This window comes from Hemiscyllium ocellatum, chromosome 2 (assembly GCF_020745735.1).
Source record: "Hemiscyllium ocellatum isolate sHemOce1 chromosome 2, sHemOce1.pat.X.cur, whole genome shotgun sequence".
NCBI classification, from domain to species: domain Eukaryota; kingdom Metazoa; phylum Chordata; class Chondrichthyes; order Orectolobiformes; family Hemiscylliidae; genus Hemiscyllium; species Hemiscyllium ocellatum.
The window spans coordinates 78,950,873-78,970,705 of NC_083402.1; the positions used below are offsets into that span (position 1 = coordinate 78,950,873).

General features: G+C 39.5%; 1 protein-coding gene across 1 annotated transcript in view; it reads left to right on the top strand.

Moving 5' to 3' along the window:
* The first annotated feature begins 374 nt into the window (after window positions 1–374).
* Window positions 375–19,833, top strand: part of anxa1a (annexin A1a) — a 32,847-nt gene continuing 13,388 nt past the window's right edge. The window contains exons 1-10 of the mRNA XM_060844990.1: window positions 375–480; window positions 6,752–6,812; window positions 13,836–13,929; window positions 14,326–14,420; window positions 14,590–14,703; window positions 16,659–16,749; window positions 16,845–16,924; window positions 17,549–17,605; window positions 17,692–17,785; window positions 19,251–19,346. Of these exons, the coding sequence (XP_060700973.1) occupies window positions 6,762–6,812; window positions 13,836–13,929; window positions 14,326–14,420; window positions 14,590–14,703; window positions 16,659–16,749; window positions 16,845–16,924; window positions 17,549–17,605; window positions 17,692–17,785; window positions 19,251–19,346 (772 nt within the window). The 5' untranslated portion in view covers window positions 375–480; window positions 6,752–6,761. The remainder of the gene's footprint in view (window positions 481–6,751; window positions 6,813–13,835; window positions 13,930–14,325; window positions 14,421–14,589; window positions 14,704–16,658; window positions 16,750–16,844; window positions 16,925–17,548; window positions 17,606–17,691; window positions 17,786–19,250; window positions 19,347–19,833) is intronic.

Genomic DNA, 19,833 nt, shown 5'->3' on the forward strand with positions numbered 1-19,833 from the left:
CGGCGTGGACTTGTTGGGCCAAAGGGTCTGTTGCCATTCTGTAGGGAATCTAATCAAAATGGATTTTGTATAACTTTTACCCTCTTCCTCTCCTTAGAGTGTCAATATAAACTGTAGGATTACTAAAACTGAGAAGCCAGACATTTGGCAAAGAAACCAGATTGGACTGATCTAATTCCCACGTGATTTTTGTTTGCAGAGGTTGCGTAGAGACCTGAAAGCTATTTCCTGTCTCTGTACAGACCTTCAAAGAGTTCACTGCAGCCAGCTCCAGTTTTTGTATGCCCTGTAACATCTGGGAGTTGATTGGCTCATCATAGCCTGCAGTGCTTAGTCAATCAGAAAGAAGGCTAGTCACAAATGACCTCACTGGGTGTGGTAACAGTATAAATACAACCTCAAACAGCTAGCCTGTTTCATTTGTGATTTTCTCCATTCCTGAAGGGGTGTTTTAAGTTTATAGGATTAAATAAGCAGTTGGTAAGCATTAACTGTCTACATTATAGCATTGTTTTGAATTGAGCCTAAAGCTATTAAGTATTAAAATGCTGTGACAGTGTTTTGTAGTCTGATTTTTTTTTGTCCCACTGTCACCTGCAAGGGTATTATTTTAATTTAAGCTTGAAACTAAATGTTTCTTACAGGGGCTTGTGCAGAAGATCTGTTTTGACTATGCTGTCAACTTTTCCTGTATGTTTAAGTGATTTGCAGGATTTTTTTTCCCTGTGAACTCTATCTTTTAGTTATTTGAGATTATTTGAATGTTTAGTTGAAAACTGGATTACTACAATGAAGAGCAGAATAATAACAGGTTTGGGGTGGGATAAGGAATGCTGTATGACAAGATTTTAAGCATATTCTTTGAATCTGGACTTAATTTTCTTTGCCACTTACATGATCTGAACCCTTTCAATGCTGTGCTGAAAGAAATCTCTCCTCTAGAGTAGTGTTTTCCTCTCGAACCAGGAGCATTTAATGAAGGCATCTTCTGTTTCAAAGCTGCTGGTTGGTTTGAACAGCTGGCTTGCTGCCTATACCAACTGAAGCAAGCCATGGAATCTCATGCAAAAGTGTATTTATTACTAGTGAACTGGAACTCCTCCAATTTAGATTTCAACTGAAGTATTTATGGAAGGTGGCATATAAGTTTTTAAAATTAACTTGTCTTATGTAACTCAGTTGCTGTGTTTTTAAATGCAAGCTTATTGGCCTCAAGCGATCAACTGTGTACTTTTCATCTGGCGTTGACTGACTAGTTTCTGCAGACTTTGTTTAATTCCCACGAATTAAGTCTCTGTCCTGCATGGTATACTGTCATGACTTGGGTGTTCCTCACTATTCCTTCATCCATTCTGCATCACAATTCTGGCACTCCTACCTAATAGCATTGTGGGAGATCATCCATGACGCAGTACAGATGTCAAGGAATGCCTATTGCCACCACCTCAAGGACATTGGAGATGTGTAATGTTAATCTGGTTTTGCTGGCTATGCACTCAAGTGAGCTTTTAAAAGCAATAGTATTTTATCTAATCTTGCTGCAATGTTATCCATGTATTTTAGACTTGTATTCAAATCTACAGAAACTGTAAAGATTTGAAATTCATGACTTAAAACAAATTCTTCCTAAGCAATGTAATATATTGTAACTTGTTTAAATTTGGGTCTAGTGACAAAAGCAGTTATAGATATGATGTTAACTTAACAAGTAGTGTTTTTAAAGCCCACTAAAACAAAGTAATGGTTAGCCATTCTGTATGATTATAAGACCATAAGACATTGGAATGGAAGTAAGGCCATTCGGCCCATCGAGTCCACTCCGCCATTCAATCATGGCTGATGGGCATTTCAACTCCACTTACCCGCATTCTCCCCGTAGCCCTTAATTCCTCGAGACATCAAGAATCTATCAATCTCTGCCCTGAAGACATTTAGCGTCCCGGCCTCCACTGCACTCTGCGGCAATGAATTCCACAGGCCCACCACTCTCTGGCCGAAAACATGTCTCCGCATTTCTGTTCTGAATTTACCCCCTCTAATTCTAAGGCTGTGTCCACGGGTCCTAGTCTCCTCGCCTAACGGGAAAAAAATTTCCTAGCGTCCACCCTTTCCAAGCCATGTATTATGCTGGTCTCCACCTCTCATTGGTAATCATTATCACCCCCAGTCGCCAAAACAGCTTCTATTTACTGACTTTGAGAACCATAAAGTTATGACACAAGCCATTCATCTTAAGTTTGCACCAGTCGAGTAAACTTGCCATCTATTTTAGCCCCACTTTCCAGCATCTGGTCCATAGACATGTAGGTTACAATACTTTGGGTGAGGATCCGGGTTCCCTTTTTAGTTTTTTGTGGTTGAAACAAGAACGAACCTGGATGATGAATTCTGGATATGCATCATTCTCTGGAATGTTGGGAAATATTAAAATTTGAGGATGTAGAACTCAAAACTGGAGTGCACATATTTCAGAATGTTGTAATGCCACAAATAAGAGGCTACTGAAGAATTTAAATTATTTTAGCATATTAAAATTGAACTGTTACTCAACTGGTAACTATTGGTGATAATTGAGCACAAGGTGATGGGTGAATGGGATTTAATGAGTTGAGACATGGAGTGTTTTAAGTAATACTTGAGTTTAGAGGAAGGAAACTGGACCATTTCAGTCTCCTGTCTTCTTTACCATTTGATGAGCTTCAATATTGTTTCCAAGCACAATGTCTGTATCTCTAATTTGGATTATTTCCAGAAACTAATCTAACTCATGAATGTATTTTGAGCTTTCACAGCCCTTTGGTATCAAGAATTCTTAAGTTTCACTTCCCTCTAAGGTTGGTGGTAGATCATTATAATACTTGTTTTGGTGTAGAAAAACCTGACATGAGAATTTCCTCCGGTAAGATGAGGCAGACAATAAGCATTACAGTATTAGAAGGTAAAGGCAGTCTTGGTGGCAATACAGGTATGATTGATACTTCATCTGTTAACAATGTCAGGTTACAAATTATAAACCACAGCCATCAGGCAGAGTGGTGTTAGTGAGGGAATGAAAGTTGTGACAATAGACAGAATCATAAAATCTGTTCGCTTGGTACTGGATGTTGAAACAAGTTATTTTAGACTGTTGAGGGGAAGGAGTGAGATGGTGATTTGGGTAAGGATGGGTGTTGTATATCCAAGTTGCCGCCTTAAAAGAGCTTTGTGGCGAAGAAACAAACCATTGATAATTTCAGTTATGCTTTGTGAACATACTGTATATTTAATACAGTCCTGGAGTGTGGAAAAGGTAAGATTTGCAACCCTCGAAATAAACAAACTTTTCTTTCAATTCTCTGAAATGGTGGTTGGCACATGCACATCTTTTTAAAGATTGTGACCCTGGTGTTCAGCCAAGTGAAACCATCTCAATGCAGTGTCTACCCCTTTTAGCCCCTCTGCATTTGTTTCGCAAGAATATTTTAAATTCAACTGCATCTGTAGGACAATCCCTTTTCATGGAATAGTCCTAATGAAACATGCTGGAGAAACTCAGCAGATCTGGCATCCTCTTTCAGGAGAAAAACTGTTTCCAGTTTGATTATGGCTCTTCAGGGTTCTGTGCAGGTCCTATTGGACTTGCAAGTTGCAACATGCTCTGCACTCTCATGACAGATGCTGAGTTCCTCTAGAAGATGTTTGCTTTCATAGTTCCAATGAACTTTAGCACTCCCATCTAGGCAGTTTTTGAACATTACTCCAGTTGTGATCCCACCAATGTCCTAAAAGATAGTGTTACTCATACTCCATTCCTCTGGTTTTATTGATAGGCTGCAGATACTGCAATGCAAGCTCGCTGTTGTGTATAATGATGCAGTTTCTGAATACCATCAAATCAGTCTTTTATTTTGCCAGAAACTGAACTTGTTCAACCATGAGTCCTTCTTAAAAAAGAACACACCAATGACTGCAGAGAGTTGCTTGCCTCACCCTCACCACCCCACCAACCCGCAATCCCTCAAACAATCTGCCCGAGTATAAGGCACATGCTTTGGAGTATGATTTCAATACTCCTCACTGCCTGAGTGTAGTTCCAGTCACAAAGCTCAACCGCATCCTGGACCAAGTGGTCTGATTGGTTGACTCCTTGTTCCTCAAGCACAGCCTTCAATATTCACTCCCTCATTCGTAACACAACCAGCAGGGCATTATCTACAAGATGTACTGTAGCAACTCTCTAGGGGTCCTTCAACAGTAAGTCCATGACCTCTACTACCTAGAAGGACAATGCAGTTGGTGCACTGGAGCATCACAAGCTTCAGGTTGCTCCAAGTCTCAGCTATCATAACTTGGCACTATATAACTCTTAATTCTTGGGTCAATATACTGGAACTTCCTACTCCATGGAGGCTGCTTCTACATCAAGGATGGCAGTGGTTCAAGGAGGCAGTTCAGCACCACCACCTTGAGTTTTAAAGATCAGCAATAAATGTTGGCCTAAATGCATCATCCTCAATGTCTATTAAATCTTTTTGTACTTCACTTTTTTAATGAATTTTGCCTTCTTAACAAAGACCTGTTGGCTTACAGGATCAAATCCAGCAATCTTAAACTTCTAAGAGTCACGAATGATCACTGCCATGTATTTCATATCCAGGTTAACCGTGCACTTCTGAGTGTGGTTCAAGAATTGCAGTCTTCCACTTTTAGTTCTCGGCAGTTTACGTATGTGTAAGTAATGAACAATAGTAGAACAGATACTAGGCAACACCTTATGTGGCATGACTTATCTAAAGAATTTGGGTGGAAGTGAGCCATTTGCCCCATTGGGGTCTGTTGTCCCTTTTATCATGAGTGCAGTCACTCATTTTTAACACACTAGCGATAAATGTTTTTGGCTAGAATGTCAACAATGGAGACAATTATTTAAATCACTGGTTTCCAAATGAAAGACTTGATTTGCCTTGTCCAACCCCTTCAAATTTGGTCAACATTACACCTGTGATACAATCTGACACAGGTGGAAAAGTGAGGAGGATACAAACAGCTGAGTGATAGGTTAAATAAGTCAGCAAACAGTTAACAAACAGGTGGGAAAACAAAGTTTTTTCTTTGAACAAGAGCTGCATCTAAATGGAGAAGCTGCAGCACAAGGAGTTGAGTAATTGTGCATAAAGCAAAAAGCTAGCACACTGGTGCAGCAGGTATACTGGGAGGCTGGAATATTGGCCCTCTTATTTTAAAGGGGTTTAAGTTTTTAATTTGAAAGGTCCTACAGCATTTATACAAGGTGCTAGTGAGACCACATCTGTAGTCTGGAGCAATTTTGGTCCCCTTCTTTAAGAAAATATTATTTCATTGGAGGCACTTTAGCGCAAGTTTATTAGGATGATTCCATATATGGAGGGACTGTCTTGTGAACAAAGGCTGAACCGATTGGGTCTCTACTTTCTGGATTTTAAAAGAATGAGACGTGATCTCATTGAAATGTAAAACATTTTTAGGGACTTGATATGGTGATTGCTGAGGATGTTTCCCTTCATGGGAGGGTCTAGAACTAGGGAGGGTAGTCTCAGAATAAAGAGATGCCAATTTAAGACTGATGAATTTGTTTGGAATTTCCTGCCATGGAGCTGTGGAGCAAGAATGAATTTTTAAAACATCACTTAAATTCAAGTTTGTTACAATGTTTTCTATTCTTCATTAAAATACTCATACAGCAATGCGCATAATTTTCTGCTAGGGCAGAATTGATTGACAGATAATTGAATTTCACTAATGGTGGTTACACTTAAATAAAATTTTTCTTCCAATGTTGGCAAACTTTATGGGGTGGCATGGTGACTCAGCAGTTAGCACTGCTGCCTCACCACCAGGGTCCCAGGTTCAATTCCAGCCTCAGGTGACTGTGGAGTTTGAACATTCTCCCTCTGTCTGCGTGGGTTTTCTCTGGATGCTCTGGTTTCCTCCCACAGTCCAAAGATGTGCAGGTCAGGTGAATTGGCCATGCTGAATTGCCCATTGTGTTAGGTGCATTAGTCAGCGGGAAATGAGTTTGGGTGGATTGGCCTTCAGAGGGCCAGTGTGGATTGGTTGGGCCAAAGGGCCTGTTTCCATACTGTAGGGAATCTAATCTAATTTTAGCCAGCTATAGCTTTTTAGCTATCTTTAGCCTCTTAAGGCTGAAAGTGGCACTTGTTAGGATCAACTGGAGTATAAAAATCCTCTGAACTGCAGCTATCAAAGAACTACCATTCAAGTGAACTCTTTACCTCGTCTTATCTCTTCAGGTGGGAAGTTAAAAGATTCCCATGAGACTGTCAAGTGCAGTTGAGTTAATCCAAATGAGTCATTTTGCTTCCAGATTAATGCTTTTTAGTTAATTGCTGAATTCACTACACAACTAAAGGCCTCAAACCTCCTGATCTGGGGTGACAGAAGCTTCACCATCTTGGTGGCTATTGTCAGCTTTAATCCGAGAATAGAATGAGATGGCTTGTGCACAAATATATACATATTTTACACAAATGTACTTGAGCAAGATGGCATACTTATGGGAGTGTGTAGTTGGCACTAATTTTGAGTGATTGTTCAAAGCATTTTAATTTTCATTGGGTTACTGACTTGTGTACTTGTTCAGCTAGTTAACAGTTAAACCCTCCAACCACTACAATTGAGGGTAGCTTTTGATAAATCTCTCTCATCATGAATGCATTTCAATTTGGACAGTTATTAAAAATGACCAAATTTTTTTTTTGTTTTTTTTTGGCAGGCCAGATAAAATGGCATCCAACCTCGTCAGTATGTTCCTGCAGCAAGCAATGCAATCTCGAGTAAGGTTTTTAATACTTTTTTAGAATCCTCTTTTTAACAATTGCTTTTAATGTCCTTTTATGTACCAGGAGCAGTAAGATTTATGCTATCACTGGGTAAGTTCACGAATTGTGAATGGGACAGACCAAATAGTTGCTAAGTTTTAGGGAAGACTTTCTGATTTTTAAACTTTGCTATATGTACTTTTTATTATGTACCTAACATTTTACTAACCCCAAACATTGGAAAAAAACTGCAGACCACAAAGTTTCTCTCTTTAGGGTGAGGGTCAAAACATATTGAAGAGAAAGCTAGAAAAAATATCTGCTGAGTCATACACTTTGAATTAACTTTGGTTTTTTTTTTCTATCTAATGGAACTTTAATTTCTAACTGGAAGATTTTTTTTTGCAAACTGTGAAAAGGTTAGCAGGCAGCCAACTGAACAAACCATTCTTATGATTACTATCACAAGTCAGATTCCAGAATGAAGTCTGGTTTGAAGGATTATATTGTTTTTACATTCATGTCATGTTTGTCAATAAGGCATTGTCTCATTTTTGTTAATGATACAAATTTCTGGATTAAAAACTATATGAAGCTGTCTAAATATAGGTTTTTAGGAAGATCAAAAATCACCAAGAAGTACTAATCTACCTGATATTAGAGACTACGGTACAAAGAAAGGTGTGCTCCATATACAGCTTGCATTTCTATGTAACTGAGTCCCAGTCTATCCTTGAACCCTCCAGTCCTGGCAACATCCTATATTTCATGACACTCAGCAAAATGTTTTCCCCAGTGAATAAAGGGATTTTATCTAAAGGATGAACCACCTCCGGTGGTCAAAAAATAAGATGTACAGTGAAAAGAACTGGCAACAGATAAGGGGGAAAATTGATCTTATGAAACTAAAATGGACAAGTCTGAAAATGATCAGTTTCTATGATTTTAAAAAGTATGTGGTGTGGAACTTTTGGAAGATGTAACTGGGGAATTAACATTTACTTGTGTAAAAGTCAACTTTTAAGATTGTGTTTTTTTTTGAAGTTGAAATTGGGGGTCGACTATTACATGAGTATTGTTTTTGAGGGGATAAAATTTATACTCGGCATGAGTCAAAAAATGGACAAATGAGCCAGACGTCTATATAAATAACAGAAGAAGAAGGAATTATGGCTGCTATTGAATGTTTATCTACAAAATAACTCTGCCTCCTACAATAGAATGGTAATGTCATACTATATTCCAGTTACCAGTACTATAAAGTGCATGTAGGTCTACACATTCCATATGTATTCAAGTAATAGTTGAATTTTCGGCTACCTTTTAATGGTTAAATTTACGGGACCGACTATTACAGGGATACCACATTAGAGGGGCTGAAATTCAAGTTCGTCAAAATTAATATACTATTAGCAGAAGTCCTAGTGATGTCTAATGAATAAAGGAAAAAAAAACACAATTATAGTAATTCTGAACTCTTGGGGTGGAGTGTGACAGCTGGTGGAGTAGAAGACCTGGAATGGAGTAGTATGGCCAGCAGACTGGAAAGCCAGAGTGGAGTGCAACAGGCAGGCACACTGACTCAATGTTGACCTGCTCTCTGAAGAACTAGGGTCAAATTTTACATGGCGTATATAGAAAAGTCCAGATTTTGACCAAAAATAGGAGGTTGCCTTTTACATTAGATCAAATTATACTACTGTATATACAGTAACATCAATGGGGACCAATAATTTTAAACAATTTTAAGTCTTCATGGTAACAAATGCTTCTTCCTCCCCCCTCCCCCCACCTCTCTGCCCTGCCTCTTTGGCCCTCTGCATTTTCTTCCCCTCCTACCCCACTCTGTCTGTCTCTTCTGCCCCCACCATCCCTGGAATAATATAAACAAGGTGTTAATGGAGGAGTGGGGGAGAATTTTGAGTCTGTTTTGAGGGGCAAAGTATTTGATAAACTAATGGGACTACAAGCAGACATCCCTCAGACTAGATAACCACTTGTATCCAAGGTTTGTAAAAGTGGCTAGAGGTAGTGGAGGTATTGGGCAAAATATTTCAGAACTGGCTGGGCTCAAAGTTTAGAAAATTTGAGGGTAGAATGTGCAGTTGCCAACGGGGAACTAGTAGACTGAATATTTTCTGGAAATTCAAAGGTGCCACCTGAGATTCTTGAACAAGAAAAGATGTTGGAGTATTGATCAGTGTGGATTAAAGATTCGTAAACACGAATAAGTTGTTTGGCCCTGTATGGCAAACAATGATTATTCCTGGTCCTCTATCTCAATACCATATTCTTGCTTTATCCATATTTCCACTCTATGCCTCTGACTGTTCAAGAAAGATGTAATACTTTGATATTCAATGACTTGGCATCTTCAATTCTTCTTTCCACGATCAAACTGTGGTATTTACTGCCAAAAATGATTATTTTTTCCCCCTAGATTCTATACCATTTCTGGCATATGTGCCTTATGGTTCTGGCTTATTCAACAAGAGAAAACACTCCCTGCATCTTGTCTGTCTAGTTCTATTAATTGTGTCCATCCAATTTCCTCCCTCTCCTGAACTTTGGGCCTGTATTTGCTAATCTCTCCTCATGACAATTCCTGATACCAGTCTAGTGAACTATTGCTGCACTGTATAGTCACCATATGCTCTTTTTGGATGGGAAGACCAGAGCGGTGTACAATACTGAGGCCCCGTATAACTGCAGCAAGCTAGCCATATTTTTTCTTTGAATCCCCTTGCTATGAAGGTACTCGTCTTTTTCTAACTGCTTGTTATATCTGCTTGATTACTTTCATTGGTTTTCAAGGACATTTAGATCCCTTTGTGCATCCATGGTTTCCCACATGAGTTGGTACATGAATAGATTGTGGATACATGCCAAGTGTTTGCCCATGCACAACTTGGCTAGATTGCTCTGAATTCTAATTGTATCCTCATGGTCAATCCCACAAAAGACCGTTGAATTAAGTTTCTTTAAGTTGGAAAGATGTAACTAGTCCTAGGACTGCAACTATTTACTGCTTACATTCTTCCTTGGGAGTAAAATTACTGTATCCATTTGCTGATGAGCAAATAAGTGGGAGGGAATGTTGAGGACAGTGGAATCTGCAAGGGAATATAGATGGATTGAGTGGGCAAAAACTTGGCAGTTATTAATGAAGGAAAGTGAATTTATACAATTAGGTGGGATGAATCAAAAAGCAGATTTTATTGAAATAGACCAAAGATCTGGCTGTCTGTAAATATTACCATACAGGCACTGTAGGTTATTATGGCAAATGAATTTTTGGCCCTTGTTTTAGGTGGATTGGGAGTTTAAAAAGGACCTGTGTTGCTACAACTGTATAGGATGCTGGTTGTTTGTCACATGTGCCTAAACAGTGAAAAGCTGAGTCTTGTCCAATTTTGGTCCCTGCTTTGGGGGCACAAGTACAAAAGGTACTGAAGATTCACTAGGGTGATTCCTAGAATGAAGTGGTTGACTGTTTAAGAACAGCTTAACAGGTGTGACCTTTGAGTTCAGAAAAATGAAGGTGATCATTCCTACATTAAGATTTCCTAAATTAAAATCCCTCTGCCCAATTGTTTTGCCTACTTAGTCAACCCATCCCTATCACATCGCAGATTCATTGTCGTCTTCACATTTCCTCTCTATTTCCTCATTGGAGTTTCTTGAGCAGTTAGTCCCTCCAATGTGGCAGCGTCTGTGGCAAAAGCAGAGTTAATGTTTCAAATCTAATGACCTTCATTTTTTTTTTTCACCCCTGTGTTTGGTGATTCTGGATTCCTTTCAAGTTATAGTCAGGAATTCTGGAAGAGAATTTCATTATTCCCAAGCCTAATTGGTTGGCAACACATCGTCAAAGCACTTGAAGGCTTAGTGTGTGTGTATATACATCTGAATTTGATTAGAGATCAATGTTTACATAGTTCAGAAATGTCAAATCTCAATCTGGGTTTAGGTCCCAAATTTCTAATTGGGCTGCCACAAAATTCCATTATTCCCCTAAACACAATGTTTTCTCCTTGGTTTCCCTAAAGTTAACACTAACCCTTGAAGGAGCAGTAGACTCAATACCAACTACTTTCTCTCCATAGATGCTGCCAGCCCTGTTAAGTTTCTCTAGCATTTTGTCTGATCTGTTCTGTTTACTTCAGGGAAGCAGGCCTACTGCTCAATCTTGGGGAGCATTCAATGCTTAAGTTCTTATGTTTGTATCTCAGGTTGAAAATTGGAAGGCAGAGCATGACTGCTTCTCCATTTTATATTACACTTTGCATATGTTACCTCTTTGTGCATTACACACCTTTGAAATTAGAGGGCAAACCAGAGATTGTCAATGTTTCATAGGAAAATAACTAACAAGCCATGGATATCTTCCTTTGCCTAGATTTTCTCTTGTCCCTTTTGCTTGTCCCAGTGACCCTTAACCTGCTTAACTCTAATTGTGCATAACCATGTTTGGGCATGTGCATTTGGAATTAACAGCTGCCTCTGATACAGCACCCAGCTTGAGTGCTTCCCATGTGTTCATCCCATCAGTGACGTAATCTGCCTGACTAGATCAGAGGACTAGTCCCTGATTCTTTACATTGAGTTAAATGAGGTGTCATTGGGAGAAAATAGTGTACAAAGTTTTGATGAATAACAATAAAACTCAGAACAAATATCAATTCTTCTAGAAGCTGGTACTATCAAAGAAGGGTCCTTACTCTCCCTTGATTTCTAAGCTTTAAGTTGCTTAGTTATTACGGGTTCACAATATTTTATTGAGTTGCATTGTCCTCTAAATGGGCAAGCCAGGCTTTGTAGAATTGTCTGCAAAGTAACTTTTTGACTTCAACTTTTTAACATAAATGTTTTCATTCTGTGCAAATAAATGAATTGTTAGCCATTTTGGATATCTTCATGTACCAGTTTTCAGTGGTTGGAAAGTGATGAAAGCAAGATATCATTTCACTTGAGCCCCATTTCTAAATTTGGGCTAATGAGACAAACCTGCCATTTAGATGGAAAGACTTTGCCACCCCTGACACCTGCAGTGTTGAAGAGCATAAGTATGCTAACAGGTGCATGGCCAATTTCAATCTCTTCCATGCCATAAGCTAACAACTTTTTCCTCTATCTTATGAACTGATAAGAAACCAGTGAAATATCATGTTACCCCCTATAATTGGATCTTCCTGCACTTGAGAAGAAGTCAAACAATCTGCCTTGGGTAACTATATATTGGTCAATGTAATCTGAATCCTGAGGTAAAAACAATGACTGCAGATGCTGGAAACCAGATTCTGGATTAGTAGTGCTCGAAGAGCACAGCAGTTCAGGCAGCATCCAAAGTGCAGCGAAATCGATGTTTCCGGCAAAAGCCCTTCATCAGGAATAAAGGCAGTGAGCCTGAAGGGTGGAGAGATAAGCTAGAGGAGGGTGGGGGTGGGGAGAAAGTGGCATAGAGTAGAATGGATGAGTGGGGGAGGGGATGAAGGTGATAGGTCAGGGAGGAGGATGGAGTGGATAGGTGGAAAAGGAGGTAGGCAGGTAGGACTAGTCTGGACAAGTCATGGGGACAGTGCTGAGCTGGAAGTTTGCAACTAGAGTGAGGTGGGGGAAGGGGAAAATGAGGAAACTGTTGAAGTTCACATTGATGCCCTGGGGTTGAAGTGTTCTGAGGTGGAAGATGAGGTGTTCTTCCTCCAGGCGTCCGGTGGTAAGGGAGTGGTAGTAAGAGGCCCAGGACCTCCATGTTCTCGGCAGAGTGGGAGGGGGAGTTGAAATGTTGGGCCATGGGGTGGTGTGGTTGATTGGTGTGGGTGTACCGGAGATGTTCCCTAAAGCGCTCTGCTAGGAGGCGAACAGTCTCCCCAATGTAGAAAAGACGCATCGGGAGCAACGGATGCACTAAATGATATTAGTGGATGTGCAGGTAAAACTTTGGATGTGGAAGGCTCCTTTAGGGCCTTGGATAGAAGTGAGGGAGGTGGTGTGGGCACAAGTTTTACAGTTCCTGTGGTGGCAGCAGAAAGTGCCAGGATGGGAGCGTAGGTTGTAGGGGGGTGTGGACCTGACCAGGTAGTCATTTCCCTCCCCACTCCTTTCCACCTTCCGCAAAGACCGTTTCCTCTGACTACCTGGTCAGGTCCATGACCCCCTACAACCCACCCTCCCATCTGGCACTTTCTCCTGCCACTGCAGGAACTGTAAAACCTGTGCCCACACCACCTCCCCCGCCTCTATCCAAGGCCCTAAAGGAGCCTTCCACATCCAAAGTTTTACCTGCACATCCATTAATATCATTTAGTGCATCCGTTGCTCCCGATGCGTCTTTTCTACATTGGGGAGACTGTTCGCCTCCTAGCAGAGTGCTTTAGGGAACATCTCCGGGACACCCACACCAATCAACCACACCACCCCGTGGCCCAACATTTCAACTCCCCCTCCCACTCTGCCGAGGACATGGAGGTCCTGGGCCTCTTTTTTTATACTACCACTCCCTCACCACTGGACGCCTGGAGGAAGAATACCTCCTCTTCCGCCTAAGAACACTTCAACCCCAGGGCATCAATGTGGACTTCAACAGTTTCCTCATTTTCCCCTTCCCCCATCTCCCCCAAGTTGCAAACTTCCAGCTCAGCACTGTCCCCATGACTTGTCCGGGCTAGTCCTACCTGCCTACCTCCTTTTCCACCTATCCACTCTACCCTGACCTATCACCTTCATCCCCTCCCCCTCTCATCCATTGTACTCAATGCTACTTTTTCCCCATCCCCACCCTCCCCTAGCTTATCTCTCCACGCTTCAGGCTCACTGCCTTTATTCCTGATGAAGGGCTTTTGCCCGAAACGTCGATTTTGCTGTACTTTGGACGCTGCCTGAACTAATCTGAATCCTGACCTGGTTTGGGAAAGAGAATGCAAGTATATAACAACAATTTTTTGTACACTATATTAAACAGCAAATTAAAGCAGCTGTAGATATTTTTGATTGTGAAATCATTTTCCTTTCTTTCCTTCCTCATTCTTCTCCGTTCAGTATCCTTCCCCCAGTGGGCCAACAGTTACTCCATTTCCTAACTTTGACGCAAGTGCTGATGCTGCTGCATTAAATAATGCACTCCAGGCAAAAGGTAAACAATTTCCTATTTCTCTTCCAGGGCAGAGTTTTTGGTAACATGCTAAAATTAGCTGTCAGTAATTCAATTGCTGTTGATCTGAATATTCAATTCTACGTAGCATGTTTAGAACTAGTTTTAATAGCAGAAACCTGGGAACCCAGTGAACTCTTGAAATTGCATGTTCCAGGGACAAATGCAATACTTCACACTCATTGATCATGGTTTCCATTTCTAAACAAAAGGAACTTTCTCCCAAGCCCAGAAGATGTCTGTCTTAATAAAGGGTCAATGTTCCCAACAACACGGAATGGGTTTATTTTGTGCTTTACGTTTCTGTAACCAGTCTATCTAATGTTTTATAGATGAATGGGAATGGCTGACTATTTTTTTGTTTGTTTCTTTTTCTAGGTGTGGATGAAGAAACCATTATAAACATTCTGACATCCCGCAGCAACTGGCAACGTCAACAAATAGCAGCTGAATATCAACAAAGTGTAGGGGAGGTTAGTTCTGCAATGTCATGTTTTTTCTCTAGCATTGGAAATGTTGAATAAGCTGTTCTTGTGCTTGAAAAAGCTAACTCTTGAAACCAGTATTTTGATTCCTTAAATTGTTTGACATGTCTAAATTTTACTTTTTTTGAATGATATTTATTTTAATTTATTTCTGTAGCAACTGACAAAGGTCTTGAAGAAGAAACTGTCTGATAAACTGGAGACTGTGGTCCTTGGCCTGATGAGAACACCTGCTCAATTTGACGCCGATCAGCTACGTGATGCTATTCAGGTATTTTTTTTAATAAAGCAACTTCTTAGCCATTGGGACAGTAATCTTGGAGTGAATCAAGGAATAAGCAAGTAAATAGTTTTGTACCCTCTGTACACTTAAGCAGTAAATACCATGGAACCAGAAGTTGCTGAAACACTTGTAAAATGCAAACTATAAATTGTGTGGTTCATTTAGCAAATTTAGAGGATTGCAGCAGAAAAGCTGTTATAGCTTGATGCCAAGTTTGTGTGCTCAAATAGCATTGTGCTGAATCCCAATGGTTACAGTGCCCAAGGCCTTTCACCCTTCCATTGTGGGACCATGCTGGCTTATTGGGAGAGTAATTCATCTAGTGCTATCCACTAATTCCTCCTTAGCTGCATGCACTTTTTTTTTAAATCTTTGTTTTCAGATAATCCAATTCCCTCTTAAATGTCATAATTGAATCTGTCTTCCTTGGCTGTCCTGAATTGCAGGACTCCATCAATCTTTTGACATTCATGGTATTGACATGGACCATGACCTTGGGTTGTTCTTCCAATCTCTACCTGGGTAGCTGTGTCACTCCCAGTGTTATGGACTGTATTTTCTCTGAAAACCAATAGCCAGTAGTACCCAAAATGGAATATTAGGTGGTATTAGATGTTTCCTCAGTGCAGCCTGCTTGGTGCTCTTATTCTGTCTGACCATCCTTTCTGCCTTTTTAAACCGTTTTACCTGCACATCCCACTGTACATGGTATCTACAAAAGTCTCTGCCTTGAGGTGGCTCCAGCTGCTGTTCCAGTTCCCAAATGTGATTTTACTGTCTCTATAGATAGACACACACCCTGAAAACATTGGCCAGCCCTGGTCTCATCCCTGACTTCCCCACTGCACTGGACCAAGCTGCCATTGCTGTGACTTCTCCTTAAATTGCATTTTCAGTTTAGTTCCTTTGTATGTACAGGACATTACCTCATTTCTACTTTAAGAGCTTTGGCTAACCTCAACCAATTTTACTCAGTTTGGATACTTAATATTCACTTGACTTTGGTAAGCAAGGCAATGACTTAGGCCATACTGGTTGCTGATCCCACTTGAGCTCTATTTATCCTGCAATTTGTCACTTTGCTAATATTTTCAAAGCTCACCCCTTCTGCAGCTTTTCAATATTTTTCGTTTCCCTGAGGCTGTTTTGCAGTCATGGTGTTTTGTGTTCTGACTTGAGTCGTGTACGGTCCCCTCATGCTAAGTATTAGAAAAGGCAAACACCAACAAAAGTGAGTCATGGACTTTGCATACTAATTAATAAACAAAGTTTTCAAGTGTAATAGAAAAATGCTTCATTGCCAAACATCTAGCTCCTTGATCTGTAGTAGGGCAAGAACCACTTTTCACTGGGCTCCAGTGAATAGTTAAGTGTGTCCTGTAAAAGCACAGCAGCTCAGGCAGCATCTGGGGAGCAGGAGATTGATGTTTTGAGCAGTAGCCATTCATCAGAAATGTCGGGGCTTATGCCTGAAATGTCAACTCTCCTCCTCAGATGCTGCTTTGCTTTTTTGGGCCCTACCTTTTGACTCTGATCTCCAGCAACTGCAGTCCTCACCTTTCACCTAACCCCAATGAATACAGTTTATCCTCTGTCACTGGCCCCTAACTTTGTCCACTTTGCACTCATCCTCTTCTTTGGAATTTTGGAATGTTGAAAGTAAATTAGACAGGAAAGGGTCAACTGGATGTAAAAGTGGTAAAGACAACTTTATCCACTTTGGGCAAATCCATTTAATGTACAGACTGCATTTGGGAATCTAAGGATATTTGATCAGATTTCAGCAGGGATAGTTTGCTGTGTAGCTCAGCAGAGAGGGGGGTGGAATCACCAATGTGATTCTGTACTGTAATTTCTATGTGTCATCTTTATAAGGAAGACTTACTGGATTCAACCCTGATATACAATTGAAATTGTATTCATGTCAAATTGTGTGTTGATAGGGTTTTGGTACTGATGAAGACTGTCTAGTAGAGATATTGGTATCTAGGAGCAACAAAGAGATCAAGGATATCATTAAAGCATACAAAGAAGGTAATGCATTTCATGAGGGGTAATCTAAAGCAATAAAGGAAAAACACATGGGTCTAATTTGACAGATTACTATTGATTGTGGTTTTCTTTTGTAGAATTTGGCAGTGAATTGGAGGACAAGATCAAGGGTGATACATCTGGGGATTTCCAAAAGGCTTTAGTTGCACTACTTAAGGTAAAATATCTTTACAACACTGAAGAATATGTTCAAAATAGTGATGGTTTTTATTCAAAAGATTTGTAGCCTTTCTACTGAAGGAATGCTTTGCCTAATACATCAACATTAGCTATGCATCAACATTACCTGCACTACTTATGAAGCCTATCCTTTTAGCAGAGGCAAAGTAAATAGTAATAAGACTAAAGCATCAACAGACTCTAAAGTTATTTATCATGGTACAGTCCTAAAATCAGGCACCTAATAGAAATGGAATATCATACTGATTTTTTTCATGCCTATTAAAGCTTGAATGGGAGGCAATGTATATAATGAGTTCTCGTTAGCTCTGTGTGCCTAGTTTGGGTAAGTATCATTGTGCAACAATGACAGTCCACCTTTAGGTATGAAGGAGGCAAATCAATGGAAATAGATATCCTTCAGAGGAATGACAGCCATTGCAAAACTTTTTGAAATTTGCTGCCAGGCCCATTTGAATCCTTCTAAACTGTTTTGATTGAATTTGTAGCATCTTTACAAACAGAAGTTAGCTTATTTAGACTGTAAATTCTGATGTCATTCAAGGCTGATATTTTTGAGATATTAAATTACATGTATCAATTTAAATCTTCTCTATAATAGGCATCTAGAGATGAAGGTTGTACAGTGGATCATGACCTTGCTGATAATGATGCAAGGGTGAGTTGATTGCTTTTGCTCCAAATTACTGTACATTCTTAGAAATTATTTAATTGCAGAACTATAATTATACATTTTTAATCTAGGCTTTATATGAAGCTGGTGAAAGAAGGAAAGGGACTGATGTTGACACCTTCATTAGAATTCTTACAAGCAGAAATGCTGCACACATGCAAACAGGTAAGTTAACGAAACTGTCAATACTCTGGTGAAAATGTTCAAGCTCTCCTAATCTAATCAAGTAAGATTTGTAAATTACATCTTTAATTTAGGTGTTTAAATATTTACAGTAACACAATTTAGTTGTCAATACTTTGCCTTGAAAAAAAGGTTGAATCAGCAATGCCTTGACCAGTCAGCCTCCTTGTTTTAAACATAAAAGCCTGGCTACTGGCTGTCAACCAGCATTAATGGGAGTTGCTGTGAAGTGTACTGAATTAGTCCAATTACTAACCAATCAATACTTTCCTCTTGCAATATGAAGGCTTGTTTTCCGTGAATGGATTTTTGCAAATTGTCCCAATTGAGTGTAAGATGGAAACATTTCAGGAAAGTTGTTTTAGCAATATTCCAGTTCTGTACCAAATAACTACACTCTCTTCATTGAAAGAAGTAATTTCAAATAACTCTATATAAAAGTAATTGTGCATGATCTTATACTATTCCTTTCCATATTAAGAATGCTATCTTGAAGGAGAGATAAGTTTGATATTGTCTCCTCTGAAGTATGACCCTAACAAGCAAACAGTCCAGTACTATACTAATGTTGAAATCTTGGACCCCAAGCCACTACAATCTTGCTAATTTAGAGCTTTGAATATAAAATCAAAATTGGCGGTTTACTAGCTAAGAATTAATCCAATAATTGAATAGAACTAAGTTACGCAATGCATAGTTTAAATGAGACTTGCGTAACTCCAACTAGATACTTTGTATGCTGAGATCAGAAATATTAAGGAACTTTAAACACACTTTGGCCAAATAAGGGAGGGAACAGCTGAGCTGAACTAAGTCCTGGAAAAAGCATATTCTAATTGGGCTCGACTGCTGGAAAGAAGACTGAAGTATTTGAATGAACTCTGCTCAAGGTTAAGGGGGTGGAATGAATTCTTCCTGCTTCCAGATTTCAAATTGGCAGAATAGTTGGCCAGCTGACAAAATGAACAGCAGTAACTCTAAGTGACTTTAACACACTTGCTGTAGTGTAAACTGGTCTAACAATTGTTAGAAATGCTTTTTGAAAATTATCTGAATATACCATTTTAAAAGTTACAAATCTCTCAACACCAGGTTATGGCCCAACAGGTTTAATTGGAAGCACTAGCTTTCAGAGCACTGCTCCTTTATCAGGTGGTTGTAGCAACACCACCTGATGAAGGAGCGGCGCTCCGAAAGCTAGTGCTTCCAATTAAACCTGTTGGACTATAACCTGGTGTTGTGATGTGCAATTCTTTACACCCCAGTCCAATACTGGCATCTCCAAATCATCATTTTAAAAGCTATTATTTTTGTAATCCTCAACTTTTCTACAAGTGAAATGTGGGAAAAATTTCACATTCTGACACCTTGCAATTTTAATAGCAACTTAAGACTTTTTGATCTCATTGAGAAATTAATTGATTTTGTCCTGTTTATTTTTATCTAGTGTTTGAGCGATACACAAAATATAGCAGTCATGAGATTGGCAAGGCCTTGGATCTTGAACTGAAAGGGGACATAGAAAATGCTCTGATATCTTTGGGTATGTGAAAGATTTTCTAACCTTCTGTTGATGTTCCATTTAAATCATTGGTCATTTACTCTTAAGAGTTGTCGAATTTGAGATTGCTGGTGAGCACCTAGAACAAACAAATACTAATCTCTGTTGGAGCTGGAAGTTTGAGCTCTAATCTTTGAGTAACAAACATAAGCACTAATTCAATTTGGATTTCAGACAATGATGACTAAGCACATAATCTGATCAATGGTTGTGAAAATTTCCAATACAAAGTACTCCCTATTAGTCATATGTACAAATCTATCCAGGTTTGAAGATTCACTTTTGATAGCAGTTGGTTAATGATTTTTAGTTACAAATGCAAATAGATATTTGCATTCCTCCAGACAGACTGAAGTGGTGATATTTACATCAACCAATTAAAATAATTTGGGTTTTCTTCCAGAGATGAAGTGGTGATTTTACTTGTACTCTTGTTGACATTGAAAACAGTTATAAAGTAATCTGTTGA